Here is a 21,287-nt window from a genome sequence, read left to right as displayed (position 1 = left end):
AAGGAGCTATAATTTGAGTCGCAAAAGTAATAAAAGATAAGATTTATTCTTATATTAAAAGATTTCCCACACATGTTGCAACGAGACACAATTATAAAATGCAAACTTAGAGCTGGATGACCCTTTCAGGGACAGTGCGATATAGATCCTTCTTAAAAGTGGAGAAAGGAGTCTGAAGAAATGATAGAATAGGTAGCACCCTCGCCTCACACAGGGGCAACCTGGGTTCAGTCCCCAGGACCCCCTGAGCTCCACAGGAGTGATCACTGAGCACCCCTGAATGTGGCCTCAAAACCAACAAGAAGAATAAAAGTGGGGAAAGAAAACTGTTGATTTAATTTTTAAGATCTTCCTGTTAAGTGTTAATGTTCTCAGTCTATTCTCGTGACTCACCCCTTTTCCATGATCTGGTCAGACTATTTCTCTAAAATACTTGGCCTTTACAGTTCACAAATTATTTTGTGTAAATGATCCCCTTTTAAAAATATTTTTAACAGATTATATTTCCAAATGATCCCTTTTAGATCCAGAAAGCATATTTAAAACATGCACACCGAGAAGTCTTTGCTTTCATTTCCTTCTTGATCCCCTACTGGCAAAGCTACTGGTTTCTCTTTCATTCTTCCCGAGATTGTTCTTGTGTGTACAAATTAAGAGCATTGTAGTTCTTCATGCTGGTGATACAGCAGAAGGCTTTTCCCCACACAAGTTCAGCTTGCGGGTTCGAATTGTCGTGTCTTTCTCTTTGTATTTGTATTTCTCTTATGAATATAATTGAAGGGCTTTTTGGGGGGGGGGGGGCTTGGCACAAGAAGTAAGTGTCCATGCTAATTTTGGGTGAACTGTATAATCATGGCCTTATTTTTTGTTGTCGAGTTCGTGGTATTCTTGGTTTGTAGGAAATCCAAACGAATTATTATCAAGCCAGAATTTTTAAAACATTCAAAGATAGTTTTAATTATTTATCATGGGCTTACAATGCTATGAAATTTCAGTAGTGTGTGTGTGTGTGTGTGTGAGAGAGAGAGAGAGAGAGAGAGAGAGAGAGAGAGAGAGAGAGAGAGAGAGAGAGAGAGAGAAATGCAGGCACCTCTCTCTCCTCCCGCCACCAAAATTCCAGTGGCATTTCACCATCTAAGAACTCCTCATTTCAGCAGCAGGTCATTTGGCTTGATTTAGTCCTATTTCACAAACGAATGAAAATCATTAATTTTCTCTCACTTTCTCATATTTTCTCAATTGGCATGCTCACCTCTAGATCTATCCAGTTTGTCCCAAATGGCATAATTTTCAAGGTGACATCACCTTCAGCGTCTTTATCCAGTTATTTGTTGAACATTTAGGATGATGCTGTGTTTTGGCTATTATGCGTAATGCTACCACAGATAACCTTTGGAATCAATATTTTCTATTTTTCAGTAGCTAGGAGTGGTATTGATTCAGCTGGAATCCTAAGGGTGTTCTTTATGGGTTGTTTCTTTGTTGTTGTTTGTTTTTTGTTTGTTTTTGGCTTTTGTTGGGTCACACCCAGTGATGCTCAGGGCTTACTCCTGGCTCTTCACTCAGAAATTACTCCTGGCAGTGCTTGGAGGAGCCATATGGGATGCTGGGGATTGAACCTCAGTTGGCTGTGTGTAAGGAAAATGCCCTACGCACGGTATTATTGCTCCAGCCCCCCTAGGTTATATTTTAAATTAAATTTTAGAGGAAAGGAGCCAGGGAAATAGTAAACCTCCACTTGCCTCGCTCATAGCTAGCCAAAATTCAGCCCCAGCACCATATAATGGTCTTCTGAGCACAGAGCCAAGAATAAGTCCCTCGAAAACTAAAAAAATTAAAAAATAATAAAATAAAAATTTTTAAAAATGGTTTTACTTTATCCATGGGCTGGAGTGATAGCACAGTGGTAGGGCGTTTGCCTTGCACGCAGCCCACATGGCCGACCCGAGTTCGATTCCTCCGCCCCTCTCGGAGAGCCCGGCAAGCTACCGAGAGTATCTCGCCCGCTCGACAGAGCCCGGCAAGCTCCCCGTGACGTATTCGATATGCCAGACACAGTAACAACAAGTCTCACGATGGAGATGTTACTGGGCTCGACGGACAACGGGAGGACGGTGCTGCTTCATCCATGCCACTTCAGCTCTGCTGTTTAAAAGACTGATTTACAAAAAAGTTTTATTTTGTGTTGGTGAGAAAACACTATATTTATGAATCCAATTAAAGTGAAAATTCCAGTTGAAGTAAACATAAATCTAATAATAAAATAAACCTATGCATATTTCAGTTCGTCTTTATTCATTTTAAGTTTGAGGTCTTTTTTTTAAGGTCAGGTAACGCAGTTTAACAATAGTTTTGAAGTCACTGGTTCATAGTTGAGACCTGCTGCACCAGCTTGTCCACCAGTGTTTCAGATCATTTTATCCTTTAATGAAAAAATATTTTAGAACATAAATTCTATCACACATCTACATACCTGGATACCCGATTTTGCCATGTCTATGTGAGATGTTTTTCTGTTTTGTGTAGGATGAAATATAAGTATAGCTAGAATCTCATCTTTTTTTCCCCCCTGAGAAACTGTAGCAATTCTAAAGTATCTGTTATTCCTGGGATAAGTGAGGTACTACTCTTTTTATGTTAAAATTCTATATGAATGTAATGTTAATTAAGTTTTTCCTGTGTGGCTTTGGATGATATCATCATGTTGGATTCAGTGAGCAGCACTGTCCATCTCATATAGTACTTTGTGTTTACCTCTAAAATTCTAAGCCTGTCCTTCACCAGACATTCAAACCATTTCCCTGACTTTCCCATACTCTTTCTCCCTTCCCTTGTGACAGCCACGAATTTGGTCCTAGAGTCTAGAAGTTTATTTTTTTGTGATTTATGGTGTATCCACGTGTATATGTGCTACACTTAATGAAATCATTTTCTTTTTCTTACGTCACTAAGCTTAATACCCTTTCGGTCAGGGATTGGGCCAGCGTGGCCCTCTGGCCAGCCCTGGCATCCGCGATCTATTCCTGAGACGAGATGGGTCAGGCGCTTGTGCTTTTTGTCAGCAGCTGCAGCCTGTCTGCCTGGATTGTCTGATCTGCAAAATGATGTTACACATCTCTAGATGACCCTGGTCAAGAAACAGTTCGGGGTGTGTGTGTGTGTGTGTGTGTGTGTGTGTGTGTGTGTGTGCGCGCGCGCGCGTGCGCGCACGTGCGCACGCATGTGCACTTATGTAGCTGAATAGTATTTCACTGTGTATATATACCCCCTTTTTAAAAAAATCCATTTCTCACTGTAGTGGACACTTGGTTGTTTCCGATTCTTGATTGTGAACAATTTGTGATGAATTTGGGACATCTCTTTAATCAGTCTTTTTGTATTCTTCAGGTAATACACAGAAGCAGAATAACTGGATCATATGGAATTTCTGTTTTTAAATTTGGGGTTGTATGGTTTTGGAGGGGGGGGGTTTCTGTGTGCTTGTTTTTAACAATCTCCGCAGTTTTCCACAATGACTCCATCAATTTACATTCCCGTCAACGATATACAAGATTCCTCTCTCTGCACATCTTTCCCAGCAGATGTGCAGTGTCTTCTCCCGTTCAGTGGGGTCTGTTTTTATTAGCTCTGTTATCTCTCGTTTGGTGATTTGTCAGGGTTGAATAACAGAAGCGTATTTTCCATTATTTTCCAATTTCACACAACAGACTCTCAGCTACATTTTAGCAGTGAATGAATAAAACAATTGAGTTATACTTAAGATTCACCTAAAGCCATTCATCGGGAATGTTTCTGCTTTACTCTCTCCAGGTCCTCCCTTGGTTGTTGTTGTTGATGACTGGGGGTGGAGGAGGAAGTCACACCCTGGGCCGGCCGTGGTACCAGGGATCAGACAGACCGAGCCGGGGCCTTCATTTGCTCACATCTGCTCATGTGGGGTAGTGCTAGGGACCAGATTCTTGTTTCCCTCATGCAAAGCAGTTGCTCTACAGTGAATCACATCCCTGGGCCCTAAACTTGTTTTCACAAAAAGCGTTTCTGAAGAATCAGATGACTCTCTTTCAATGCTTTTTACGGCTTAGGAGCTGCTCATTAGGAAGTAATCTACTCCAGTTGTCTTTGTTAGTAGATTCTATTTTTAGTAACAGTCCATTCTGTTTTACATCTTAGTCATATACTTTTTAAATCGAATCAAGATGAATTACAAAGTCCCAAAGATACTATGATTGAATGCAGGCACCCATTGTTTTAATACTCATCTCTTCAGCAGTGTCCACTCTCCTCCACCAGTGTCCCCAGATACTTTCCCCTTTCCCACGGTCCTCGTTTCCCTTTCCCAGCTGATCCCTGGGCAGGCTTCCTCCTCAAGACCCGTTCTGCTCTTTATTTCTCTTGCTGTTGGGCATTTGATGTTCCCCCCTGAGGTGCCTCTCTGCCCCACGCGGGAGAGAGATCACTCTGAGTCTGGCTGACTTCACTCAGTCTGATACTCCCCAGATCCATCCATATTGCACCAGGTTGCATCATTTTATTTGTTTGTTTGTTTATTTTATGTCTGAGTAGTTCTCTAAACGCCGAGTGCTTCCTCTTTAGAATGCTCAGTCATGTTCGATTTTCCTTTCATTTCTCTGTATGTTTTCCAGCCTCATGTCTCCTTGAACAGCAACACCAAAAAATTATTCCAAGTTATAAGTTGTCTACTTCTCACTGATGTGTCAACATAACTAAATAGATCTTTATAGATAAAAACAATTAGCAGTACTGGAGGATTGGAGTGTCTCTGTAACCAAGCAGGCTAGGAATGGAATGATCTTTTTATAAAAGGAGCGCCATACCCCATTTTTGTGATCGGTCAGAAATGTCACTTATTGTGGAGTCAAAACTAAGTTTTATTTCTAGAACTATATTCAAGCCATATAATATTTTGCCTCTCAAATAGAACTTGCAGTGAGATACGTTGCATTTTAAAGATCGTTTTTATTTTCATTTTTTAGACAGGTGCTCTAGTTCACAGCTATAGGGGAACAGGTGGAATTTTTGAAGTTTGCTGGAATGCAGCAGGAGACAAAGTTGGAGCCAGTGCATCAGATGGTTCAGTAAGTATCAGAAAATGTTTTCAAAGTGCGAGCATCAGAATAGGGAAACTAATTGCCTCTGCAGTAATGGCCTCAAAACTATGATTATCAGAAATGCCACATTTTACTATCTCATGGTTGTGGCCTGTTTTTTTTGTTTGTTTTTAGTTCTAAAATTGGCTTAGAACCTTTCATTGCATAGTTGTCACATTCACTGCTGAGAAAGGTCAGTGGCAAGCAATTGGATGTGCCGTTGTCCTCTTGTATACTTCGAGCTCTGGGTCTCAAGTGCATTCTCAGTATATTCCCGAAAGCTGACTTGTATGGTTCAGTACTCCTGTGGTACCAGTGGTACCGGCACTCAGTCTTGTGAAGAGCTGTAGGAATAAGAAGAGGCAGTAGACAGATGCGTCCCCACCCTGAATCGTCCTATGGTACGTCTTCCCACTTCAGTTTGGACTGTTCTATTTCAGTGCCGATTCGTGAGTATTCCATATATCCTAATCTCACCAAGACAATTTAATAATAAATGAATTTTATGGAATACCAGCACAGATTTTTTCTTTCTTTTCAGTGGGGTTCCTTAATGGTGTGTGTTCAGCGATCACTCCTGGCAGTGCTCAGGGGTCCATATGTCATGCCAGGAATCAAACCCAGGTTAGCTGTGTAGAACGCAAACACCTTATCTGCTGAACTATCACTCCAGCCCCACAATATTTTCTTTTAAAAGTCACTTAATGGTCATTCACATGCACTTTTTTTTTTGAGTATGAAAAATTTGGCATAAAATTAGTGACAATTATGCAGTGAAATGTGAGAAATTTTATGATAGTTTATCTTTTTTAACTGAAGACATTCTTCATTCAAATACAAATAACGGGCTCTGTCATGAGAATATCTTCGTTGTCAAATGAACAAATCTTTTAGTGTAACATTTATTAGAGAAATGAATACAGTAAAATACCACTCAGAGAGAGAATGTTTTTCAGTTCATATTTCTAGCCTCTCTACCCTACTACCGAGTGTTGATGGGCTCATGAAAGGTAGTAGAGCTTACTGGGTCCTGTATTGTGACTGAGAGACTTTCAGGATGCGGTTCATCAACTCTTAACATAATATCCCTGGCATCAGATGGCTATACCTCCCAGTAGTTGATTTCCAGGGTTCGGAGAGCATAAGAAAAGTAGAAAATGCAGCATCGTTAGCTGTTTACTGGAGCCATCGTGTTGTGATACTCTTAGGATTTGATCTGTGTTTCTTCCTCTGACTGTTTTAGACATGGTCATTTCCTCCACTGACCTAGATAAGCCTTTCTCCTTTCTCTTAAGTACCTCTTGCCATGATTATTGCTTTGCGAATTTTGTGACATTGGACACATGGATTCCAAACTGTACCGAACAGAGAAGTTTGTCTTAAAAATGTTCCTTGCTGTTGTTAATACAGTGGTTGATTCTTTTCATTTCTTGCAGGTTTGTGTATTAGACCTTCGGAAATAGCGCTACTAGTTGGAAGCCATGGACCGACTATGAATGTGTACATAGCCAAAATGACTGTCCCTGACCCCTGTACTGCTATAGTCCCACTTGAACCATGGCCAGTCCACTACAGCCAAATCTAAATGAAATATATACATACAGTGTATAGAAACAAAATTGCACCCTGAAGATGATGACAGAATTTTGTCACAGCTTGTGAATTCTGTTCACCAAGTGCTGGAATCTAATCTGCTGTGCCCCTAAAATAGCATTTAGATGTTTTGGATATGAGAAACAGAAGAGAGAAGTGCGCGTGACAAAAGCAGCCCAATACGCGTACCAGTGTGGATTGTAATGACAGCCTTGTTTCTCCCCTGAATCAGCAGACACCATGGATTATATTCTTTTTTCCCTTCAGTAGTTGAGCAGTTTGTATGTACAGAGAAAATGGACTTAGAAAAAACTTGCAGCAGTAGTTTGTCCTTGCTTTTTAACTTTGTTTTTGGTTTAGTTATGGATGCATGAAGTAAGGGAGTGAATCAGTTTCTTGTTTATATTTTTTTCACCTTTTAAACAAAAAAAAAAATTCTTAAAAATATTTTAAAGCATTCTTTTGAAGAGATAGATGTTTGGTACATTTTATGGCTCCCAGAGCATATATTCAATTGGTGCATGTTGTGGAAGGGGAATTGGAAATTAAATGAAAATATATGACTTTGGTCATGTCAATCTGTTAGACACATCAGTAAAAGGGTATTATGCTCTGTTTTTTTTTTTTGTTGTTGTTGTTGTTGTTTGTTTTTTGTCTTTGGTTTTTTTTTTTTTTGGTTTTCGTTTTTGTTTGTTTTGGTGATGTGGCTTAAATGCAATAGTTTCTTTTTGGGGACATATTTCTGTCAATTAAAGACTAGAAGGGCACAAAAAATTTTTTAATACCATAGAGAAGATGCATTAAAATAAATCTTCTGATGTTTTGTAGCCATAACTAAATTATGGTTAAAATGTGCACTATTGTGAAAAGGAGCAAAGTAGGTTTGGTTTTATGTTGTTTGTTTATTTGTTTTGCTTTGTTTTTTAAGAGATTAAAATGTTTCTGGATAAGGATTAGCTTCTCAAAGTGTCCATCATTCTGTGTAGAAGCTGAAGTGTGTAATATAACCAAACTCCAGTATTAAAAATCTCTCATGTTATTTTTCTTTATACAAAGCAAGATAACGGCATCTAACACTGCCATTACATGGCAAAATGTTTGCTACCTTAGTTTAAAAAACAATCTTTAAAACAAAAGACTTGCTTCAAGGTGTTTTTAAATAGCAACGATTCAGAATTTTTTTAAAAAAGAGTATAATTGCACTAACCTCCCTGCTGCTCTGATTCTGCATTTGTGGTACTTGTGACTACATATTTTCAAGTATAGATAGATTAAGCTGCTATTTTTTTTTCAGTAATCACTACTATATCATGTCTTTTACTCTGTTTATAATATCAAGTATTTTCTTAAAGATATCTAGGTATCAGATCAAACCTTGTGCTCATGCAACTAAAAGCTAAAATATACAGAATTTACAAATGATAGCATGGGGCTATGTTTATATGTGTGATTAACGGGGTTTGTCATGATTAATATTTGAATCCAGAAGAGTCAATTTTGAAGAGAATAGTTGTCAAATTTATGTCTCAGATTTTAATTAAGGAATCATTTGTTATCGAGCTTAGCAAATTCATAACACTATTTCTGTCACTAATTATTTTGGGGCTTTTACTATTGAAATTCTAACCTATATTTTAAGTAGAAACTGAATTAACCCAAGTAATGCAGCTTTAATTTTCAGCATTTGTTGTTTTTCTATTTTTACAAAACAGCATTGATTGAAGCAAGTCTTGGTTTTACTAAGGTAGGATAGCATTTGCTATTGGTAAAGAAAATATACATAATTCCACAACACATTGTTAAATATATCCCAGTTGTTGTTAGTGGGGACTATGATACTGTAATAATATTTTTAAAAATTTACATCCAGAGAGGCAGTCATTCATGATGGTTTTGTGCCAGCTGTTTTTAGGGTTTTGGATCACATTATAGATATTTAGAACTATTACCCTGTGACTTACGTAGGAAACCTAATATGCTGAATATCTGGCACTTGAAATCCTGCTTTTATTGCTAGAGGTCCACATCTACGGTTGGCCTCTGTTGTTGTTTTAAAAAAATAAATAAAAATAAAAAAATCTGTGCAATAATTTTTAAATGTGCTCCCAGGAATAGACACAAATGTTTTGAGTATGTTTAAGCTGCATTTCCTTTAGCGATGCATCTGTCAATTGCACTGAATTTAAATCTGAAAGTCATAGGTGATTATTGATAGTACTTTTGTATTTTGATATGGACAATTTATTCATTTGCATACAGTGATTAACTTTCTTTCCCATTTGATCAAAAGAGAGTTAAACAGTTCCGCAATAGAGCTGCCAAAGTAGACAGCTACATTCTTATGGTATTGTCATCATTTGTTTCTTCTTTTTTTTTTCATCTTTAGCTATTTTACGTAAGATTAATAGTCACAGTAGGACATATCACAGAGTCTGAATACAGAGCTTTATTGTCCTGAAGTCTTGGGTCTTTTAAGTCTGAACTTCATCCGGAAGGTGTCCGTTTCGTGGGCGTGGGTTCTTTCTGAGCATCTGATTGTTTATTTTTGCTGCTGTTCTCAATATCATCATTGCCTGCTGATGTGCCATGATGCTGCTCCAACTGACAGAAAAAAAAGATTGCCTCTAATTTGAGCAGTGACTTGATTGTATGAGACCGACTATGTTTCACAATCTGTTAAATTCTGTATTTGAGGTTCTTGCTCATTTTCCTTCTATTTTTTTTTTTTGAGAACCTATTCATGAAGATCAACTGATTCCAGTAGATTTTCTATGGTATTTATCGTATATCATTGTATAAGCTACTGTAAGAAACTGATAAGGAAAAATAGAAAGGAAAACTTGAATGAGTCTTTCTTGATTTAAATAGTGTAAAGAAATAGCAGCTGTCCCTATTAATTAAACATCATAAAGGATCATTCTTTATTTCTTCTCTGTGTAGGAAGTCTACTGAGTTCTTCCCTTGGTTCCAAATCCCATTTCTTATTCTTGATCAGGTACCATCATTGACTTTCACATGACTTTTAGAAGTTATGACTTTTCTTTTTTTTAGTAGGTATTAGGGTATAAAAATCTGTTTCACTTATTCTCTGGGTAAGTATGTTTTAGGATTAAAAAAAAAAACCTTTTACCGATACTGAAAGTGCCTCCTTTTGTGGTGTAAAAAATAAATTATGGTGCAAAAAGTAATCATTAGGTTGAATTACATGAAGGTTTTTTGCTTTTTGACATATAAAAATGTCAAGAGAAAGGCCAAAGATTTGTACTTTTTCACTTATAAAGCACTCCTTTTTTCCTTAAACTTCTTTCTGTCAAATTAGATTTAATGAGAGAGTACTATTTTTAAGGAGCTGTTTATGTAGAATGATTTTGTTAAGAGTGATGTAAACTATTACTGAGTAGAGGACTGAAGAGGAGTATGCATTTTTGCCATGTGAAGGGATCACAGAGGACCATCCTTACATGAGCAAAAGTGGATTCCTAGCTAGGCAGAAAAATAAATCTCAAATGCAGTGCTATTTGCTCTTTCAAAGCAGTTTTCATTTTTTAAAGCACATTGTACATTTCTATAGAACCTGCTTCTATTCTTGCATGCTCATGATGGTACTTGCATTTGGTGAATTACTGTTGACAGTTTTCACAGAAATCCTATTTCATGGACCAACATTGTGGCATGGCAGCAAATGCCAACATTTTGGGGGAATAGCAGCAAATCTACAAGAGACCCTGATTGGTTTTGGTTTTGGTTTGTTTCCATTTTCGTTTTCCCTTCCCAAACAGCAGGGACGGAAGGAGAGGACAGAAGTTATGAATCACTTCTTCCAGTAGTAGCTCTGAAGTGTCACATTCAATATCAGTTTTTTTAAACATGATTCTAGTTAATTGTAGGAGCGAGAAAAGAGAAAGTGTTCACTTTTTTAATACACTGATTTAGAAATTTGATGTCTTATATCAGTAGTTCTGAAGTATTAATAGCATCCTTTATTTCTTGCCTTTGTGTTGACAGTGTTGAAGCAGGGTGAATAACTAGGGCATATTTTTTCCCCTTGAGTTAAGCAGGCTGTTTCATGATGTTTTTCTTTAGTTTCTGGATAAGTTCAAGAAAACATTCTGCATGTTGTATTTAGTCTGATGTATTTCTCCATCTCATTGAAAACAAAACACACAGGCTGCATTACATAGCTCTGTAATCCCTAAATTCAGAATTTTTCTTCTTTCCTGACTTTGACATTGTAGCGAGAACGTTCTTATTTTGATTTTTACAAATCCTTTGGGTCTAATTCTGTGAGCCTACCTATAGCACTGGATTAAATGTCTGCATCATTTCTTTAGTTATCCAGTTAACTTTAAAACTGTTGTAAAAGTGTAAACCAGCCCATGACAGTTTTTTGTACATGTTAAAGAACTTTATTATTGTTCAGTTTTCATGACTATTGTGTAAGGAAGACTGATATAGATGTTCTATGCTGTCCTGGACCATGTTAATTACACTTACGATGTATTTTGGTTCCACATCACAATGATTTGTCCCCAATGACCCTTTTCTCCTTTCTAGGCACATTTTTGTTGTTGTTGTTGTTGTCGTCGCAGTTTCCCTTTGCATTGTATTGCTTTGACAACTGTAATTTGAATCAGATCTGAAAGAGGTCCAGAATAAAATATATTTTGATATTATGTTGGCTGTGTACATATGTAAAACCTTTGATATCTATGTAGTTTGTATAGACTCTTTACTAGCCAAGTCAAGAGAGAGGGATGCTATTTCTTGTTTACAATTTCTTGTTTACATTTTAATTGCATTTACTCCTCCAATGTTCAATTGTAGAATAAACTTTTTGCGGAGTCAGTCTTCATAACCTATGTCTATTCTCTCCCCTCTTGGTGTAACCAATGAAAATAGCTGCCATGAGAACCCAAGCCACTGTTTTTCATAAACGTTGTTTTCCAAGTTCTCTAGTTTAAAGCCCATAGATAGAATGACGAAATTTACTATTTTATTACTGCTCACGGGAAAATGAGATTTTTTAAATGAAGGGATTATTTACTATTTTTATTACAGAGTAATAGAGCATTTAATCAGCTGAGGATAACATTTCCTTTTGAATTATTTTGAAAACTCAATGTTGTATTTGGGGGACGTTATTTCACAAATTTAAGAGAGACCCCACATCCGTTTGTTTGGCATGTCATTGAGCCACAAAACACATATGGATGATTTTTTTAAGGCAGAATGCTCAACTTTTCCTTAATGACAGTTTCTTCTTCACATACACTTAATAACGTCACAATTCTCTTATATCTAGTTGCTTCTGTTGCTAGAGGACTTTATAGTAATCAATCTGTGAGGAAAGAAACTAGACCTGTTGCAGTTTAAGTCAGTTCCAACTCCTTCAGTTAGAAACTTTTTAAAAGAAGCATTTACCACCTTCTCCCCCACTCCCCCTTTTTTTTAAGGCAACCTGATCTTTGTTTCTTCAAACTTTTCCTTCACTTTCTTAAAGCAGAAATTTATGTAGGAATACCTTTGATATGTATTATTAAATGACAAGCTACTGCAGTTGCTAGAACCTTCTGGCAGCTTTTTATTTTCAAAGGGTTAATTTAATTTGCATGGCATAATGGTTAGTAGTAATTCTGCATTTTATACTTTTTTAAAAAGTGTTGGAGTACTAAGGACTAGAATCCCCATAGGCGTTAGGGAAAATAAACAAATTCGAGTAGTCATAGGGATTATTTTTAATTTCACAGTTCTTATACTTTATAATACAAGATTTTTTTTCAACCCATTATACTGTAGCATATCAGATTAAAGTTTACTGTTTCCCTGAGTACATTCATTTGCAAAATGCAGTGGAGGAAAAGACACTCTGGACAGTAGTTTTATGGTGCTTTTCTCTGCTGTACCAAAGCGCTTTGTCAACGATGAAATGTTAACCCTCTGGTACTAATTTTGCATGTTTCTTCTCAAATGTCATATCTCAATGCTCCTTTGTCCTAACTTGTAATATTTTTGTATTAAATTTTTTAGGAGTTTCTTGTAATTTCTTTATAATTTAAAATATATTAAACACAAAGTCTTTAGTAAAGTACAGAAGACAATTAATGTTTCTTGGTTGTTGGGTTTGTACCATCCACTGTGCAAGCAATTCACAGTTGAAGAATTCAGAGCAGCAGGGTAGAATCTACACAGGGGAAAAGGTACCATGTCTGCAAACTTGCTCGTCTCTGTAGTCAATCATTTAAAAGCGCGTTGACTCTGAAGAGAAAGCCAGGATATTACAACTCTCTAGGGAAGGAAACAAAGGAGATTAACTATGTTGTGCGAATGGAGTATTAGCGTGGATGTCCTCGAGAAAAACCACATCACCCGAACTCAAAAACCTTAGTTGAAGGGTACGAGACAAGTCGGCTGTGGAGTATTCAGCACTGAATGGGTACTACCAGTCTGTAGACTTTTGCAGTAAAACCCACTGTCCTGGGAGGTGATTCTCTGGTAGAAAACGCCACCCTGTTGTCCCAGGTTTCATCCCCAGCAAAGTAAAAGGAAGAATGTCCTGTCACACTGAACAGAGTGTGAGGTCAGACACTTGAAAACATCTTCCTGAATCTCACACATCCAAGACAGGAGATTCTGAGAGCTCTGCACTGGGTCTGGCCCAGCTCCCTTTCCACATCATCTCTTAAGTGGCATTAATTACATTCACCACTTAAGCAGATTAATCATCTGGTCTTCTGCCCTGGCTACCTGAGAAGTAATAGAACTCAGGAGAATAGGAGAGAAATAATTGAACTCGCATTATTATAATGAAGCAATGTCATCCAATAATTGAAACCAAATTTACTAGGACAAAGATGCAGTCGTGTTAGGTTTTCAGATACTTTGAGTGATGTTGAAATGTTTTATGGAAATAAACTTGAGGTTGAATGGAAGTGCTCAAGTTATTAAGGTCTGGTAGTAAATCAGGATAAAACTAAAGGTAAGTACATTTTCCTTTTTACCCATTACTGAGAGTGCATTAAAACCCAATTAGTGAAACATGCCCGACCCGGTGCTTAACAGAGATGGTTATTAACATACCACAAGGTTTGTGTGATGTCTCCAAGCTTGGTTTTGTGCTACAGAATAATGAGTGGGAGGATGGGCTGAGTAGGGCTGTGCCACTGTGATGGTGTTTATTTGACATTACTGCGCTTGTGGACAATTGAGAAATTAAGTTATCTAACCCGCTTAGATAACAAAATGATTCGTGGTTATCTAAAATGCTTTATTGTATTTAGTTTTGGTTTGGGTGCCAAACTAGTACTCAAGGCTTACTGCTTGTGATCTTGGGGGACCAGATTGTGGTGCCAGGATTCAAACTCGAGTCAACTGGGTGCAAGGCTACTGTCTTAATTCCCTGTACTCTCTCTCCAGCCCAACTTCACGGTTTCAAGCTAACATTTATAAGGACAAATGCAACAGTTGAATTTCAGGTATAACAAGCACTTAAAAAAATGACCACCCACAGGGTTTCGAATATGTTAATTTTTTTTAAGTAATCATTTATAGGGGATTCTTTTTGTACGCAAATCTTGGGAAAATGCTTATTACTGTGTTTACTCAGGATGCGTACAGAAAGTGGAGAATAATTTCTACGACTAAATGACAATCAGGTAGCAAAAGTGAATAAAACAGTCTTTAATTTAGGCACTGTGATTTACAATGTCATTTGTAGGATTTCAGGCTTACAGTGTTCCAACTCCAAAGTCACCTCCAGTGTCAGTGTCGAAGAGAAAAAATATAACAAACCCCAAATTAACAAACGTTTAAAAATTTATTTCTTATGTATTTCTTATATGTTTGAACACATTTTTGCCTGCAGTTTGGGGTGTGTAGTTCTCACTGCTAAAGTTTCTAAGGTCCCTCATCAATGCCCCTATGTTACTACCTAGTTGCCTTTTCCCCCTTCCTTGACATTCTCACTTCAGTAACTCAGGACCAAGATTTTCCTTATTCACACGGGTACTTTTCATGTCCTTGGCATGCTACTCTATACCAGAGATGAGTAAGAACATCAGGTCTTTGTCCTCCTGACCTAACATGACACCATCCAGTTCCATCCAGGTCGCATTGAACTACATGATTTTCTCCTTTTCCACTAGGACTGGTTGTTGCCAGTCTCTTGTATCAGCCAGTCTTACTAGGGTGAGATGATATTGTCATTTTCATTTCCATTTCCATGATGGCAAGTGATGAACACTTTCTGGTCAGCCATACATTCTCTTCTTGGAAGTGTCTGCTCATTTCGTCCCCATTGTTTGAAGGGATTATTGGTTATCGTTGAGTTTTATGAGAGCTCTGTATATCTTAGATATGAGTCCTTTATTTTGAAATAAATCTCCCATTCAATAGGGTGTCTTTTAATTTAGCTTGAGTTTATTCTGTCATCAGGAACATTTTAATTTGATGTGACCCTGTTTTCCTCTATGTAATGATTTACATTCTGGACTAATGTTGAGGTCTTCAGTCGACTTTGAATCAACTTTTGTGTCTGGTGTGAGAGTACAGATCTAGTTCCCCTCCCTTCCTCCCCCCCCCTTTTTTTTTATTACATGTGGTTATCATTTTTCCTAGCACCATCTACAAAAGAGTCTTTCTCTGCTTGACATTAGGCACCCGGCTTCTTTGTCATAAATCAGCTGTACATAGATCTCAGGTTTTAATTCTGGATGTAGTCTTACTGGTTACACAATCCTTGTTACGGTGCCATGCTGTTTTGGTTATTATAGTTTTGTAGTATAATTAAAGTTAGAGACTGCGATACCACCTAACTTCTTTTTTCTCAGAATAGTTTTGGCTATTTGGAGTGAAAAAACTTATTTTTAGATCTACATTTTTAGTGATTAAAAGTTAAAGACAAAGATTTGTTAAACACGGAATATGTTTATGCCATGTTCAGAAATATAGATTAAGTGGAATAATATGTAGGCTGAATTCAGTTATAAACTTGTATCTTACAGAATATTTAGTGACATATGGGCTACTGAGTCCATGTGCTAGAGTAACAGACTTTTTCCACCAGAACTTTTGTTGAGATGCTCTTTTTACTTACTTTTCTCGTCTTGAAATCTCTTTTGATACTTTTTGGGGCAGAGATTTATTTCTTGAGTATATAACATATCCCAAAATGTGTTTTTACTGGTAAGTAAACAAGGGGGATAAGGTGGGAACGTTTTGTTTCTTTAACAGAATGAGAAACATCTGGACTTGATGCTTTCCTAACTCCAGAGTCGTTTCAGAAGTTTCAAGTTCCATCATTGCAAATGTCCAGGGGTCTCTAACAGTTTGGGGTATTGACTTGGAGAGTTTGCCTGGCCATGTATGTGCCAGGGTCCCCAAAGGCCTCTCTATATTTTATCGCTTATTAGCATTGATTAGCAATTTTAGATAGACGTTTATCTAAACTGTGAGAGATAGTCAGTTTAAATTGCACCTGCTTGTACCAGCACGTACAGTTGAAGCAGTATTTATTGATTCTTTCCCATTAAAGGCAGAAACATCTCAACATCTCGCTTCAGTAAGTTTTGACCTCGCCTCCATCAGGTTTCCTAAAGAAGCTACACAGGAAACAGTGTATGAACCCAGTGGCCTCTTCTTTCATTAACTACATTAGCATCACCCAGTTCATCTGGAGAGACTGATTTGTAGTTCAGAGCTTTCCTATGCAAAGTGTCAGTTCCTGACTCTCGCCTGGAGGCATGCCAGCACGCATCACAGCTCACCTTAGTACCCAGTGAATCAGAAGTTACAGTCAACAGGATTCCTCAGTCATTTGAGGACTAGGATCCCAGTCACAATAGAGGATCCACTTCTCCCCATGTCTCTCTTGGGTCTCTTGAGGCTAACATTTATTGGGGCAACACAGTTCTGGTTAGGGTAAAGGTAGAAGGAAGAAAGTTTCACATCAAGATAAGGAGTGGGAAAATGGCCAGAGTGTTCTCATAAAAACAGTATTTCACGAGGCATTTACCTCATGGAATGAGGATGCTGGAGCATTCTCCTAACACAGGACTACTCCCCACCTTCATGATGTCACAGGCTTTTGACTAGTCAAACTAACTGGATGACCATGAGCAAGATACTTTCTCTGCCTGTATCTTACCTGTAAACTTGAGAGTGATGGTTATCTGCCTAGGTTGTAAGGAATTAGTGTGATGCTGCATGTAGCTCTTAGCACATGTCTGGTACTAGTGTGGTAAGGCTTGATAAGTGCAACTGTTTGTGTTCCTGGCAGGGATGCTAAAGGAGGCTGCTCAGATGGTCAAAAGAGCACAAATTTCCCTCTCTTTGTGTTGATAATTATATGGCTTGTAACCTCAGCTGTTTATACTCATTTTTATATAACACAACTTTGCTCACCTTGAGATGGTTTTATTCCGGAGTCCATATGTATTTATTTTTTAAAATTTCTGTTAGTGAAACACCATGAGGTGCAGTTGTAGACTTACAGGTTGTTGTGCTTCGGTTTCCGTCATCCAATGATCAAGTACCCATCCCTCCACCAGTGCCCATTATCCACCACCACTAATCCCAGTATCCCTCCCACCCTCCCATTCCCCCCATGCCACCCTGCCTCTGTGGCAGGGCATTCCCTTTTGTTCTCTCTCTCCTTTTGGGTGTTGAGGTTTGCAAAAGAGGCATTGAGTGGCAATCATGTTTGGTCTATAGTCTACTTTCAGCATGCATCTCCCACCCTGGGAGGATCCTCCCAGCACCCTTTACTTGGGGCTCCCTTCTCTATTTGAGCTGCCTTTTCCTCTAGCATGTGCTGCTGGCCTTCAAGCCATGGAGTGAACCTCTTGGTACTTAGCTCACTCAGTCCATATATATATATATATATATATATATATATATATATATATGTAGGAGTACTGCTATTCAGCCACTTTGGGCATGAACTACACCTTACTTTTTTTTTTAATTTTTTTTATAATTTTATTGAATCACTGTGAGAGCCGTTACAAAGATTTCGGGTTTAAGTCTCAGTCATACAATGAAACACCCGTACCTTTACCAGTGCCCATTCTCCACCCCCAAAAACTCCAGTATGCCCCCATCCCACACCTTCCCCCTACCTGTGGGGCAGTTGATTTCCACATTACGCTCTCTTTACTTTGATCACATTCAATATTTTGACACCAGACCCACCATTATTATTTGGGATTTTATCCCAACACTCAGATCTGCTGAAAAGGCAACAGTTGATAATTTGTGTTCTGTTGCTGGTTATGAATAACATATGATGGCTGCAGTAGGGCCACAAGATTTTGAAATTCTGAAATTTTAACACTTAAATCTGAAGGAACTTCTGCCAAAACCTGCTGGGTTCCGAGATTTGTTCCTGAGTCTCTTGGATAATGGTCATTAAGCAGCTTGATCAAGAGCCAGAGAGGCCATTGTGGACGGCGACTTGGGGTCTCAGGGCATGGAGGAAAAGGCCGGCTCCACCCTCATTCCGTGAGGCTCCACATGTCTCTTGACTGCGGGCCCAAACCTGACTGTCCAATGGCGGATGGCGGCCACCAAGCCACCAAGGGGGAGCAGGTGGAGGGTCAGCATCCTTTCCCCCCTGGGGTGTCCCGGCAGCAGTAACCTACTGTGCGGTTTGGACGCATTTCTTCCAAAAGCTATTGGGTTTCAAGATTTGTTTCTGAGTCTCTGGGATCATGGCCGTTAAGCAGCTTGATAAGGAGCCAGAAAGGCTGTGGGCAGCGACTCAGGGTCTTGCTGGGATGGGGAGGAAAGGACCGGCTCCACCCCCATCCCGTGAGGCCCCAAGTGTCTCATCACTGCGGGCCCAAACCTGACTGTCCAGTGGCCTCTGGGGGATGGTGGCCACTGGGCCGCCAGGGGGAACAGGCCAAGGCATGAACCAATTCCCACCTGGGGTGGCCCTTGCTGAGTCCATATTTAAATCCATCCTTTGGCAGATGCCATCTTTGGCAGATGGCTAGTAAGTGTTTTTTTTTTCCTTTAGACCTAGGACATGCAGTCTTGCAGAAAGATCAGGTTGTACTATTTTGTGATTCACCTTTGCTTTTATCTCAGTTACTCAACAGTAAAATCAGAGGCATTCCCGGCAGTGGGCACAGTCAGTGCAAGGGTGCGGATTGAGGTCTCTGATGGGCATTGGCTTCCGGCCCTGCAGCATATCCTAGGACACATTGGAGAGCCCATGCTCCACTGTCTGTCAGCACTTTTCGTACTTCTGTGGGAAGTGCTTTATTCCCAAGCAATCTTCTTCCCTTGAAATTCAGAGTGAGTCTCTTTTGAAAATGCCATAAACACAGCAAGTCGTAGTATTCAGTACCCACATGCATGTTCTTCCGAAAACCTTCCCGAGTAGTCTCCTTTTCCCTGTGCTTTGTTGAGCACTTCTGCAGGCCCGGCTGAAGTGTTGTATGACTCTCCCTGGTATCAGATTCCACACCTTTGTCTGATTTTATTTTCCTCCATCAGTGAGGGCCCAGCGGGTCTGGGGAAGGAACTCTCAGGAGTTGACCAAAACTAGCAGAAACCAGGAGCATTTATTTCAAGGTTTGGGGGTTGGACGTTTGGTTTTTGTGGTGCCACCAGAAAACCACATCTATGTAAGTCTTCCTTCATGGATCCACGTCCTAGGCTGACAGGGAGAATCCACATTTCACTGGATTTTCGCGTTAAATTCTTCTGAGACCGGGGGCCTCTAGTTAGTGTATGCCAGGGCCATACAGTAGCACCTGTGCTCCAATTCCAGATCCTGGTTTTTGGGAAGGTTTCCAGGTGTCCAGAGGAAGTGGTTTGGCCTTGACTCAAGTCAAGGACCACTGCTTAAGTCTGAAGCATGTGGCTTCCTGGGAGAGAGGCCTCGGAACATCAGTCAGAATCTCTGGCTGTGCCTTGCAAGTGGGACTGGAAGTGGGTTCTGCTTGGGCATCATGAATGTAAGTAACTGAGGAAGATTTGTCTCTTGTTTTTGAAGCCATTTTTAATCTAGACAAAATGGAACGAATACACGCATCTACTGTAAGATGTCTATTCTCACAATTGCTTCTTCCTGTATTGACTGGGCCCCTCATTTGCGTAACTTTTTAACTGTTAGAGTGACTCGATTTCAAGGGCTTTGGGGGGGATGGGAGAAGCCATTGACCTGCTCCCTGCCAGATGCTCCTGCCTCTGCCTTCACGTTGAGGGGCCTGCTTCTAACTGTCTCTTTCACAGAATTGCTTCCTACACCACTCTTAAATGCTGCATTTCTAATCTGGAACAGTGCCTAAAAAATAGTGACCTTATTATTTTATTTATTTTATTATTACTATAAATTACAATGAATAGATACTCCTGGAAGGTAAGTTGTAAAAATGAGGTGGCATACTGCAGTGAAAAAGCAAAGCCATTCCCCAGTGGCTATGAGCTTGAACAAATGACTTCACATCTAAACAGCAGTTCTTTCTCTGTAAAAAATGTCTACATGAGATCATTTGCTTTCAAAGTTATTTTAGGAACTAACGGGCATAAAAATCAGTACAGCAATGGCACAAATTAGGTTTTTCTACAGTTATTATTACCACTTTTACAAACATGCCACAGAAAACATGAAAGTGTAACTTGTAAATAGAGTTATGAAGCTCTGCCATTATAGATGTGAATGGAAATAATGATTGAGCATACTTTACAGTTATATTTTGTAATGATGTGAAATCAGTATGCAAGTTTTTTTTGCTGGTATGTTGGTTGAATGGTGATGATGATTCCGCGTGCGCGCGCGCGTGCGCGCGCGCGTGTGTGTGTGTGTGTGTGTGTGTGTGTGCCTGTATAATCAGATCCATTGCATTAAACTTTTTGTTATATTTTATCTTTATTACATTCTTTTTTTGCTTTCTCAAGAATTAAAAAAATGTTCTTTTACAAGCAATTATGTGCCAGATATCCATTTTGTAATCTATTATTTATAGAAAAAAATCAGAAACTGCCACAGTATTAAGAACAGAGTTCTAAAAAGCAGAATATTTCACATTTCACTTTCTTTTGACTTCTACTTCAATTATCTCACTTTGACTTCAGTTTTGAAGCAGTAATTAAGGTCTAAAAAGCACTTCTGTGTGTGTGTGTGTGTGTGTGTGTGTGAGTGAGTGAGTGTGAGTGTGTGTGAGTTTGGTTTTTGTCTTCAGACACTGATCTTTTCTATGTAATATATTTGTCATTATGGGAATAGGGCATGTTCATTTTATTTATTTTTTAAAAATTTTTATTAGTGAAACACCATGAGGTACAGTTGTAGACTTACATATTTTTGTGCTTGGGTTTCAGTTATACAATGATCGAGTACCCATCCCTCCACTAGTGCCCATTCTCCACCATCACTAATCCCAGTAGGGCATGTTCATTTTAGAAAATTTTAAAGTTAAAAAAATGGGAGTTTGTGGGTGCTAGAGAGATGGTATAGCAGGTATGGTGCTTGCCTTATACACAGCTGACCTGGGTTCAGTCTCTGAGCAGAATGAGGAGTAAGGCCTAAGCACCAGTGGCTCTGCCCCCCCCCCCCCCCATTGAGAATATGTGTGGAAG

At 39.0% G+C, this 21,287-nt stretch overlaps 1 protein-coding gene across 4 annotated transcripts in view; it reads left to right on the top strand.

Moving 5' to 3' along the window:
* Window positions 1-11,374, top strand: part of TBL1XR1 (TBL1X/Y related 1) — a 160,817-nt gene extending 149,443 nt beyond the window's left edge. For all 4 annotated transcript variants that reach the window (XM_056110517.1, XM_056110515.1, XM_056110518.1 and 1 more), the window contains 2 exons: window positions 4,995-5,096; window positions 6,545-11,374. In XM_056110517.1, the coding sequence (XP_055966492.1) occupies window positions 4,995-5,096; window positions 6,545-6,571 (129 nt within the window). In that variant the 3' untranslated portion in view covers window positions 6,572-11,374. The remainder of the gene's footprint in view (window positions 1-4,994; window positions 5,097-6,544) is intronic.
* Window positions 11,375-21,287: the final 9,913 nt, after the last annotated feature.

Source organism: Sorex fumeus, unplaced genomic scaffold (assembly GCF_029834395.1).
Source record: "Sorex fumeus unplaced genomic scaffold, SorFum_2.1 ptg000010l, whole genome shotgun sequence".
Taxonomy (NCBI): Eukaryota; Metazoa; Chordata; class Mammalia; order Eulipotyphla; family Soricidae; genus Sorex; species Sorex fumeus.
The sequence above is the reverse complement of the archived record's forward strand: the minus strand, read 5'-3'. Positions and strand labels throughout refer to the sequence as shown.